This window comes from Cajanus cajan, chromosome 11, assembly GCF_000230855.2.
Source record: "Cajanus cajan strain Asha chromosome 11, NIPB_CcT2T_4, whole genome shotgun sequence".
In the NCBI taxonomy this organism is placed as follows: Eukaryota; Viridiplantae; Streptophyta; class Magnoliopsida; order Fabales; family Fabaceae; genus Cajanus; species Cajanus cajan.
Window position 1 is genome coordinate 29,213,293 of NC_138527.1, and position 12,610 is coordinate 29,225,902.

Genomic DNA, 12,610 nt, shown 5'->3' on the forward strand with positions numbered 1-12,610 from the left:
ATACCCAAAGTTTTTGTCCAAAAAATCGAAACTCATTTATTTCTGGAACTACAAATGTTTGAAATATTCAGATAATGCTAATATTGTTCTTGCAGTTACGAACTTGCGATACAATACTCGGAATTCACTGTCTCGTTATTTGGTTGCTATTATTGTTGGATGATGAGAGAGTGATTTGGGTATATTCTAATTGAATTTTATTTAATGGTTATTAAAAATTTTTGTTCAGAAAACGAAAGGGAAAAGGGATATTTTTTTTTTTTTTCTATCGAAGACTAGAAAAGAGAGTTGCTTGTAGCTGCCCGAAGAAGACGGGAAGCAGTTTGAGCTGCCCGAAGGAGTGGGACCCATGGTGATGCTGACGTGGCTGCCCTCGGTCGGCGTAGCAAAAACCAAGCCGTCGCGTCAGCTTCATCAGTAGCATTAGACATGTGTAGTATAAAATAATACAACATTGTTACACCTATACTCAATCAAACAAAATTATGTAGGATAATTTTATTATTTTTAATAAACTATCTTAAAATTATATTAACGATAATGTTTTATTAATTAATAATATAAAAAAGTATACTAACCATACATATTATTAAACTCATATTTATAACAAATAAAACTATTAAAACTCACATATTAGTATGTTTAGCAGTTTAATATAAAGGATAAATTTTATTTTATATAATAAAATAGATTATATACTCATAGTATAAAATAGATTACTCATTAAAAGTGTAAAATAGTTTATATTATCATTTAAAGTCTAATAAAAATATTATAATTCAATCACAACTTATTATATATAATAAATTTATTAATTTTTATAATAAATATTTTAAAAGTCATCTTAATACTAATGTTTCATTGACTCATAGTAAAATTATTTCAAATACTTGCATGATCATTAAATTAAAATTCATAATAAAAATAAATATTTTCATGTTTTAAATTATATTATAATGAAAATTTATAATAAATAACTATGTTTTACATATAAATATAAATTATATTTAAATATTATAATAAGTAATTTATATTGTAATAAAAATTTATTTTAAATTATTGATAAACCCTTAGCATATAATTACTTAGAATTAATATATAAACAACACTTGAATATATATATACAAAATATATAAATGTAAAATTTAAAACAACTAAAGATGTAAAATAACTGCACAAGTATATAAACTATGTATAGTAATCTAATACTCAAAATTAATCTCTAGTTATCGATTAAGCAACTCTATCAAAATCAGCTACATTAGAGTACCATCAACAAATCAGTTTTGCCATCACCAGCATAGCCACACAAAATGTGATACCCTCTATCCTGTATACATAACACATAAATAATAAAATCTGAATAACTTAATCCTTCATAATTAAATACCAAACATGTTTAGATAAAAAGTATCATATCCATAACTTGAATAAAATAACAATCAGCGAAAATTATAAAAGAAATAAAACTAAGTTTTCAAAATAAATCAATAGAAACAACATCTTAATTTAATCTTATCTATATCTTAATGTCACATGTTCTATCAGAGCAAAGTCCAGCACTAAAGCCTAAGTTTCATCACTAACATCATCAACCTCATACTGATGATCACTTGCATAACAACCAAAGGAAAAGGAAGTGATAAATATTTCACTCTAGTCACACAAAACTACGTTCTACCTCCAATTAACCCTATCATACTCCCATGAAAACATGTTTATTGTAGTCCAACTACCAAGAAACATATAAGGATAAGTTAGAATTTAAATGAATCGACATATAACAAATATAGATGAAATACAACTATACTATCAACAACAACATGTAAATCACCCAATATGCACCTCATGGTTCGCATCATACAATACTCAATGTGGCATCAACAAGTTTGAAAAGCAAACAAATTAAGCTTACACCATAACCATGTCATACAACCATTTAATCACTAAAACATATGAACAACACCAAGTAATGCCACATCATATGTCTACATCTCAACTAATTTGTTGACAAGCACTCACTTACGAAGATCTTCCACTCTAGAAATAGCAAACTATGTGACTTGACCCTATTGAACAAACTGATCTTTTCCACGATGTACATACTTATTAGATCAACAACTAATTGGAATATCAATCCCTACACATGATTTCTCGGATGTCGCCACTTAAACTAGGAAAGTTCAGTATCATCACCAACTATAACATAGCTTGGGTGTGAACCTATCATGACATTGACATACATTAACCAAGTCCTATGAAATTAATCCACTAAGTATCCTCACGATACCATGCACCTCTATGTAATCAGTTAAAGGTTGTAGCCTTCAACTTCATACCTTACTTCAACATTGATTAAGGATTTAGAGGAAACTGGCCTCCTAGAGCACCACACCAATATCCACACTATGGGATATCCAACATTCAAAAATACTATTTCTCTAGTCTTAAGTCAATCAACATGCTTTAATGCCTATAACACTTTCAACATCAACACCTCAACAAGTAAACAAATCATGCTTAAATGCCTTACAACATTATCAAAATTACATCTCAATAATATACATCTATATGCATTACCCTAGGCCAATAGATATAGATCTAACAACATAAAGTAACTTGCGCTTAGCACCATTAAGGTAAGGGACTCTCTACCTCACCATGCTCAGCACCATACAACCCAAGCCCGATGTGGATTAAGCAAAAATCCCTAGGTCCTCACATCTAGCATACCAAAGTTCCACGCTCAACTCCAAACCAGGTAGAGACAATTCTCTTTCTTTACGCCCGACACCAATTTAGGTAAAGTCAATTTTGTCACCTCATGACTGACACTATTTAATCCAAGCTTAGTGTGACCAAATCAAATGTTGTTCTCTTTCCTTACATTCGATGCCACTAATCCTATGTCCAACATAAGCAAGATAAAGGTCATATGATGAGAAGTATAAGCAAGGCTTAACCATGACATGATATGATAAGACGTGTGATATGTGAATTAATTAGATCATGTGAAATGTTATGCATAAAGTATGTTTTGACATGTATCATGTGCATAAAATTGCTTTTAAGGGTATGATATGAAATACACTGCCAAGGAAGATTCTCTAGTGTAAAAGTTTGAGGATTAGTCCTTGGAGATAACTTGGTTTGAAAGTTTCAATCTCGCTCATTGTGTACATGTGATGTATTTTGCGCAACTTAACTATCCTAATCAAACCCTGATAGTATATCCTATTGGTGAAAGTATGTAGAGGGTATGACTCGACATGTATTCTTAGGTTACTCTACGTGTATTACTAGTGGCAATGCACAAGTGTGATGAGTATTTTTTTTACTAGTGCTAAATACATGATAATATGTAATTCATGTATATTACATATGCATCTTAATGTTATGTGTTATTTAATTATTATGTCATGACTGAGTGAAATGTGTAATTGTTATCAATCTATTCATGTTGGATATATATGTATGTCTTATTTGTATTTGGCTATCTAGCTACATTCTATGTCGTGAGCTAGAGTATGAGATTTCTCGCTCCCCTTGTTTGGTAATGTTCTTTTGGTATGTTGTTGCAAATGATTTTCAGCATAACATTGAAGATGTTGGTGACGAGACTTAATCTTCATAGATGAGTTATGAGCTGATAGAATATGATATCAAGACTTAGTTAGGATTTACTTTCTTTTGCTATACTTTAGGACAATTGTTACTTTAATGCATTAGATTCTCATCGGATTTCAATTAGCTTTTGTTTAAGTTAAAATATGATACCTTCTAAGTTGAACATTGGAGATTTATTTGTGACAAAGTTTTCTATTTATTTTTATTTATTTGTGTATTATTATGGTATATGGGGTACATAGTATCATATTTAGTGGTATCAAAGCCTGATTGATTCAAAACAAATTGTGTTCTATGTTGTGACTGTGTGTTTTGTGTGCACTCTGATATGTGATTAGTTATGTGTTGTGATATGTTTATTTGCTTTGACTCCTTTGTTAGTTTGCTTGTTTGGATACCCATGCTTATGTAAGGAGTAGTTGTTATGGGTTTCTAGCTCCACCGAGAGCTCCACATGACTCAACTCTCTTGATTCACAATTCTACTAACCTGAATCAAGAAAGACAACCAAAAATCTAGGCTCCAGGGAAGAATCACCCTCTCAAGAGAATGTTCGTAGAAGAAGAGAACTCACAAACCTAGAGCGTTGCTCTCTAGTTTATCTCTTTAAGATTTTGAAGAATTGAACTTATGAGACTCAATTCTTAACATGAACCTTATATACTTCCCCATTCCTCTCCCCTACCTGGTTAAGGTGAAACTAAACCTCTATCTGGAGAAACTCTCCAAAATACCTAAAGATTTCTTAAGAGTTCCTTAACTCTCATAGTCCATCAACCACACCTCAAAACACTACAACAATATAACTATTGTTGGGATTCATCCCAAGTCCCACATCTGTAAAATGAAGGAACATTGGCTAGTTTATAAGGGTGTCCACCATATCATATAGTATGAGGCCTTTTGGGAAGGAGCCCAAAAATAAAACCGTGCGGGCCTAGCCCAAAGTGGACAATATCATACTATGGTGGAGTAACAGGTGGACTATCGGGCCCTACAAGTGGTATCAGAGCCAACGATTCGGCTGGGTTTGATGCGGGAAGACCCTCAGTGTTGTGCCTCGCGATGGAGAGGAGATCCGAACTTGGTGCCTTGTGTCGAAAGTCTTCTTGATATTGTGGTGTTCACGTCGAAAGTCTTCCTGATATTGTGGTGTTCAGGCGGCGTGTCCCATAGAGTTAATGGCGGTACAAGATGGTGACGGATTATCGCTTGAGGGGGGAGGTCACGAGACATGTGGTCCTTGGTCTGAGGGGAGGTTTGTTGGGATTCATCCCAAGTCCCACATCTGTAAAATAAAGGAACATTGGCTAGTTTATAAGGGTGTCCACCATTCAATATAGTATGAGGCCTTTTGGGAAGGAGCCCAAAAACAAAATCGTGCGGGCCTAGCCCAAAGCGGACAATATCATACTATGGTGGAGTAACAGGTGGACTACATGTGGTCCTTGGTCTGAGGGGAGGCTTGTTGGGATTCATCCCAAGTTCCACATCTGTTAAATGAAAGAACATTGGCTAGTTTATAAGGGTGTCCACCATTCCATATTGTATGAGGCCTTTTGGGAAGGAGCCCAAAAATAAAACCATGCGGGCCTAGCTCAAAGCGGACAATATCATACTATGGTGGAGTAACAGGTGGACTACATGTGGTCCTTGGTCTGATGGGAGGTTTGTTAGGATTCATCCCAAGTCCCACATCTGTAAAATGAAGGAACATTGGCTAGTTTATAAGGGTGTCCACCATTCCATATAGTATGAGGCCTTTTGGGAAGGAGCCCAAAAACAAAACCGTGCGGGCCTAGCCCAAAGCGGACAATATCATACTATGGTGGAGTAACAGGTGGACTACATGTGGTCCTTGGTCTGAGGGGAGGTTTGTTGGGATTCATCCCAAGTCCCACATCTGTAAAATGAAGGAACATTGGCTAGTTTATAAGGGTGTTCACCATTCCATATAGTATGAGGCCTTTTGGGAAGGAGCCCAAAAACAAAACCGTGCGGGCCTAGCCCAAAGCGGACAATATCATACTATGGTGGAATAACAGGTGGACTATCGGGCTATGATGAATCCCAACAAGCCTCCCCTCAGACCAAGGACCACATGTCTCGTGACCTCCTCCCCTCAAGCAATAATCTATCACCATCTTGTACCGCCAAGTTCGGATCTCTTCTCCATCGCCTGAGGGTCTTCCTGCATCAAACCCGCACGATTTTGTTTTTGGGCTCCTTCCCAAAAGGCCTCATACTATATTGAATGGTGGACACCCTTATAAACTAGCCAATGTTCCTTCATTTTACAGATGTGGGACTTGGGATGAATCCCAACAAGAAGATAGCTACGGTAGACAATCCAGCAGATATGTTGACTAAACCTTTGTCTTTTGAAAAGTTTAAGCATAGCTTGGACTTGGTGAATGTTCGCATCGCTTCAGACCCTTCGGGGAGAATAAGCAGGAGAGTTGTTTTTGGATACTGGTGACTTGGGAAAATTCAAGTCAAGGTGGAGAATTGTTAAGATGCCTTGAATTTATAATTTTGTCCGTTACTATTTCCACTATTATTTGGGTTGTAATGAGGCTGTTATATTTTATCCTTGTTATAAGGCTAAAAGGAATCTGTATCAGATATCTCTATTTTTTTCAGAAATAAGAAACTCTTGAACTGCTCGTGGACGTAGGTCACACTGGCTTTACAATTGTCATAACAATCACTAAGGGTCATCCCGGAAAGGCTCACTAGGAGGCTGTGAAGTGGATTATGCGATATTTGAAAGGTACTAGTAATATCTGCTTAGTTTCCCACTTAACTCTCATAGTCCATCAACCACACCTCAAAACACTACAACAATATAACTATTGATAAAAATACAATAATTAATAATAAAAAAATTATAGTGTTACAAAAAAAATATTAAATATGCTTTTATTGAAAATTAATTTTTAAAAATTCTTTCACTCAAGATAATTGTTTTAATTTTTCACCTTTATATATTAAACAGGAATCCATCTTACACGAGAGTATTTTTAAGAGTTTTTATTCAATGAGAGAGTTTGTAGAGATTTTTTTAACTTCATATCTAATTAAGATTTTATTTATCATAATTATTTATGAATTAAATAATAATATTTAAAACAAATTACCAAAAAATAAAAATAATTTTGTGCTACAATATAAATTATTTATAATAAAATTAAAATATATCTTATGTATTCAAATAGTATCCATTATATATATTTTTATGAATTTTAATTATATATAATATTGCACGGACTAAAAAACAAGTATATAAAGAATATTATCGATAATTTTTAAAAAATAATATTAAAATTCAATTTCAAAAAAATAAAATAAAATGAGAGATGTATTATCTATACTTACAATCGATAAAGGCAATGTGTCTTTTTGGTGTACATATTTATTTGATCATTTTATTCTTTAACTTTCAAAATATTATTTTTAATTTTTTCTTCCATATTTTTTCATTTATTTTTTTTTTCTCTACTTCTTTGCAAACTTATTTTTTTTAAGTTTTCAAACTTTCTAAATAATTATTTGAAATCGCTCACATCTTTAATCTATTAATTACTCACATACATTTAATTTCAAATATCTTTATAATTTATTTTATTTTTATTTTTTAAATAAAATATATGGATATATGGAATGTCTTTTTACATTAATCATTGTATAAAGAAAGTATATTGTTTAAGATAAGAAATTGTGAAATTTTTTTAATAAAACTCTCACCATTCTCGTTAAATAAAAATATTTTACTTTATATACAGATAAGATAATTGATATAAAAAAATTAAATAATATTAAAATTCAATTAAAAAAATAAAATTATATATATGTACATATTATCAACAAATAAAGAGAATATATTGTTAAAGATAAGAGGTTATGAAAAATTCTGAAAAACATTATTATTAAAGAAAAATAATAAAAAAACACTCAATGAAGAATGATATCTAAAAATATTATAGTTTAAAATAATTATTCTATTTTTTAAACCATATTATTGGCATGAAGTACGATTAATTCTCGTCAAAGAATCTACTAGTTACCTAAAAAACTAAAACTAAGACTAAAAAAACAACAAAAAAATAGAATTTTAATACATAGAATGGATTTAATTGGGATGAGCACAAATTGAATCTCACTCCTAGAAAAGTTTCATTTATCTGCGAATTTTCCTAAAAAAAATATTCGCAAAATTTTTTTTACGAATTTTCTTGCAATAATAATTTCACAACTTTTTTTTACGAATTTATTTGCGAAAAATAATTTACAGATATTTCTTATAATTTTTTTTATGAAAAATAATCTACAATAAATTTTTACAAATTTTGCTACAATTTTAATGATCATCGAAATTTTTTTCCATGGTAAAAATTTGCAGAAAATATTATAAGAATTTCATTGTTTGTTGCAGATTTTCTTGCAAAAATAAATTTACAAGTAATGTTTACTAAATGGTAGAAAAACTTTGCAGGTAGCTTTTCCTGCAGATTTTCCTGCCAATTTTAATCTGCAGGAAAAATAAAAAAAAATATTTAAATTTATAAGTTTAATATTTTAAATAATATTCAAGTCCCACATCGATTGAAAATAAAACAATTAAAGAGTATATAAGTTGGGACAACACTTACCTTACAAGTTGATTTGTATGGTTGAGTGTTAGACTTATAATCTATGATCTTAGAATTTAAAAGATTATGTATCACATGTTGGAGGCGTGGAAACAAATGCTTCGGATGAATTCATTGTGAGCATTTGAAAGTTGAAGAATTATTTATAGAATTTATAGTAATTTCTTTAATTTTTTTCGTAAAAAATATTCCTGTAAAATTTCTTGCGAGAAATTCGTAGAAAACTTTCCTGCGAAATTTTTTTTGCAGGAAACTTTCCTGCGAATATTTTTTTGCAGAAAACTTTCCTGCAAATTTTTTTCGCAAGAAATTTCATAGGAAAATTCCTTGCAAATTTTAAAATTCACAAAATCATATTATACATGAAGGTATTACTTGCAAATAAAATTTTGCTGAAAAATTTGTAGGAAAAATCGCATATAATAAAAGAAATTCTAGTAGTGTCTGAACCATACTAGAGGAAAAAAATTGGATAAATTCAATTTAAATCTTAAATTTTGACTCTTAGAAATAGAACCAAATTGATAATTTAGACTAAAATGTATTTTTGGTCTCTTATAATCCCTAATCTATAATATTAGTCCTTTTTTTTAATTATGTGATTTTAGTTTCTCAACTTTTAAAATCACGCAATTTTTAGTCCCATTTTTCAATTTTACCATCAAAGTGACACATCATCGGCCATATCAACATTAATATCACATAACAATTTAATTAACAAATGGGACTAAAATTATATAATTTTAAAATAAGGAGATAAATTTAAGTTTTTTTATTTTATTTTTGAAAAAATTCTAACCCGACAAATTTAAGTTTTAATTTAAAGAAGTTGGTTGATTTTTAAGTTTGTAAGGTATTCTATAATGAATTGATGTATAATATACTTTTATACATTTACATCAACTTGAATTAATGTAATGAAATATTAAATAATTTTTAAAATTTGTAAGAACATGTAGATTTGATTTATTAATTAAATTTTTTTAATTTAATTATTAAATCGTTAAAATTTAATGTAGACCATGTGTTATTGAGTGATGTAACTCTCATCCACACACACACATATATGTGTGTATATATATATATATACACACACATACAATGTTTGTATGCATGTGAGAATGTGTGAGGATCCGTTGACACCATGAAATTAAATTAATGAAATGATATTTTTAATAATTTTTTTTATAAAATGCAAATTCTACTAACCCAACGGTTATATTTGATGATATTAGTAATTAAATCTAGTATATAAAATTGCACAAAGATATAATATTATTTGGTAATTGATCATATCACTTTATTTTAACATATAAAATTATATTTAAAAAACATGTAAATATCAATTGTTAGATAATATATTTAAAAGAGTACAAATAATTTGAAATTTGATATACATGATCATATCATGCATTATCATTTTACACATATGATCATACATGATCGTTTTATACATATTATACAAATCAAATTATACATATGATAATTCATATGAAATTTCAAATGATTTGAACTATTCTAGATACGTTATTTAATAATAGATATTTACATATTTAAATATAATTTTCTAAGTTAAAATAAAGTTATATGATTAACTACCAAATAATTTTAGAATTGTGTGCAATTTTGTATATTTGATCTAATTAATAATATTATTAAATATAACGATTAAATTAGTTGAATTTACATTCTATAAAAATAATTATTGAACATGTCATTCATTAATTTAATATCACGACATCAAACCAATCTTAACTCATATGTGTGTGTAACGTTTAAAAAAAAACACTTAGAAACGAAAATAATCAATAATAACCCATATACTGATATAGACAATTAAATTAAAAAAGAACAAGCAAAACTAATATAAACTACCACCATAGCTACCGCTATTACACCATTGACACTACAACCTCTCTTACCACCAAATTAATTGTCTTTATTCATAGAATAATAATAGGTTGATTAAAAAAATTTAAGGTAATCTTTTTCTTATTAATTTCTCAATTAGCCAAGAAAGGAAAGCGTGTTACTTTTTTTTTTCTTCCCAAAATCTGTTTTCTTCTATTCTCCCATGGTATTAATTTAGGAAAACGAAATATGGCACAGTGCTAGAAGTAGCTTCCAAATTTTGATGCTAAAACTTGTCTCAAGTGTAGGATGTAGCATCATGCACACATAAAATAATAGGAGCGGAAGTAAAAGGGAATATGTGAGACTGGTAAGAAAATATTGGTTAAGAGATTGCTTGCTGGTATAAGGGATTATGCTTGACTTTAAGCATCAGTGTGGAGCATGGAGGTTTACTTCAGTGCTTCTGATTTGATATTTTGATTTGAAATGAATAACTAACCATCCTTCAATTGTTATTTTGTGTTCATTATCTTTGCACGTTACATTTTATGGTCGGCCGAAGTAAATAATTTTTGTTTATGTTTTCCATAAATGGCCTCGATCAAAGTTGAATTCACATCTCAACACAACAATGAACATTTAAGAGAGTCAGTGAACTTGTTAAAAACTGAAAGGTTGATTATTCCGTGTGAACTGAAATCAAGATTTTTTCAAATGATTAATGTAATTATTGAAATTTGTAAGTACTTTAATGGCAGAAATAATGTCTTAGTTGCTGCAATATTCACAATGTAGAAAGTCTACAAAAACATTTTAACGTTCAAATTATAAAAAAATCTAGGTTAAGAATAAAATTAAGATAGAATAATACTTAGTGCTTTATATATAAGTAATTGATCTTATCTTTAAATTTAAAAATAATATTATATAATATTCTGAAAATATATTTTGATGACTACATAGAAATATTGTTATTGATTAATAAAAATATTGTTTTTATAAGTAAAAATATTTCATTAGATAAATATAATATATTTTGATTACAATATTCTAAAAAATATTCATGCTAAGATATAATTGTCTAAAATTTTGCTTTATGATGATGGACCGAAAACTTGGTGTAAATAAGCAAAAGAAAGTCAACTCGAGATGATCCAGTTGCCCAATATAATTAATATGTTAATAATGTGCATTAAAAACACATTTTTGAGTTAATGTTTGACCGTGTTAGAAATGACACAAAACATGAGTTCTATTTTATATTTGATGGATTTCAAAAATAACATAGAACAAGATTTTTGCCTAAAAATTGCATATTTTGATTTCACTAAACAAAAACAGAATCAAGGAGAATAGAACAGATCATAATGGTTTCTTTTTTGTGCTCGGTGCATTTTCAAAACAAAATGAAACGAGAAATAAAATTAAAAAAGGAAAACACTTTGTCTCCCCGGAAAGGGTATAACCAACGAGAACAAAATAGACATTTCCATTCTGTTTCGAGCATATGTGATACGTCAAATGCTACATTGAACATAATCAAATCAACGGTTCAATCTCTAATAGACAAACTAAAATATACTTAAATATTATTCATCCGAAATCTAAGTATCTTTAAAGTCTGTTATTGGAAGATCATAATGTATATGGAAAGGGCAATACTTAAGACGAGGGTAGTTAACTAGAAATAAGGCACAACAGCTATTTTACCGGACAAGGTTTTGGAGTGGAGTAACCTGAGCTGTGGTGAAGAGGCGCAATATATCAAAGAGGCGCTGCCTTGTCTTCACTCTGAAGAGTTCTCACAACAATATATAAAGATTACATTCTTCCCCTTAAAGAGGTATGTTACAAGCTTTAATTTAAGCTCGTGGTTTACAATGCAATAGTGAAACTATATTCAACACAAATTGACATGCCAACTCCCATCAGAGTTCTAAACTGACTAACAGAAGATAACTACTTTTGTGCTATTGACAGTAAGTAGCAAGATCAATTTGAAGTCCAGGAAAGCAAATTACCCATTTTGTCCCATTAAGAGTAAGTTGCAAGAGCAATTCTAAACTTTAGGTAAGCAAATCATCCGTTTTTGTTTCTACTGCACCCGAGAAGAATGCAACCATCTATACGTCCAATCTAAATAGTCCCCTTGGAAATACTGGAAGTTGCATATATCTTTAATGAGCATTCAGGGATATAGGTAACACCTGTTAAATCAGTGAACTTGAGCTGTATCATTATTGGCATTTTGCATCATGATTGGCAGTTGACTAATTTCAGAGAAGAAAAATTCCTTCTAATGACAAATAAATAGAATGTGCACAATAAACCACCAAAGTTCTTTATCATTAGTAAGATCATATAAAGGGATGATGGTGGAAACAAATGGCTAGATCCAGGAAGCAAAACTAATAATATAAAATGGACAAAAATGGGCACTTGTTACAGAAATGTCACAGCTAGGGGAAGGCAATAGA

The 12,610-nt window shown here is 30.0% G+C and overlaps 1 protein-coding gene across 4 annotated transcripts in view; it reads right to left on the minus strand.

Moving 5' to 3' along the window:
* Positions 1-11,595: 11,595 nt before the first annotated feature.
* The window catches only part of LOC109799908 (uncharacterized), a 29,895-nt gene continuing 28,880 nt past the window's right edge, over positions 11,596-12,610 (minus strand). For all 4 annotated transcript variants that reach the window (XM_020360558.3, XM_020360560.3, XM_029271573.2 and 1 more), the window contains one exon: positions 11,596-12,340. In XM_020360558.3, the coding sequence (XP_020216147.1) occupies positions 12,270-12,340 (71 nt within the window). In that variant the 3' untranslated portion in view covers positions 11,596-12,269. The remainder of the gene's footprint in view (positions 12,341-12,610) is intronic.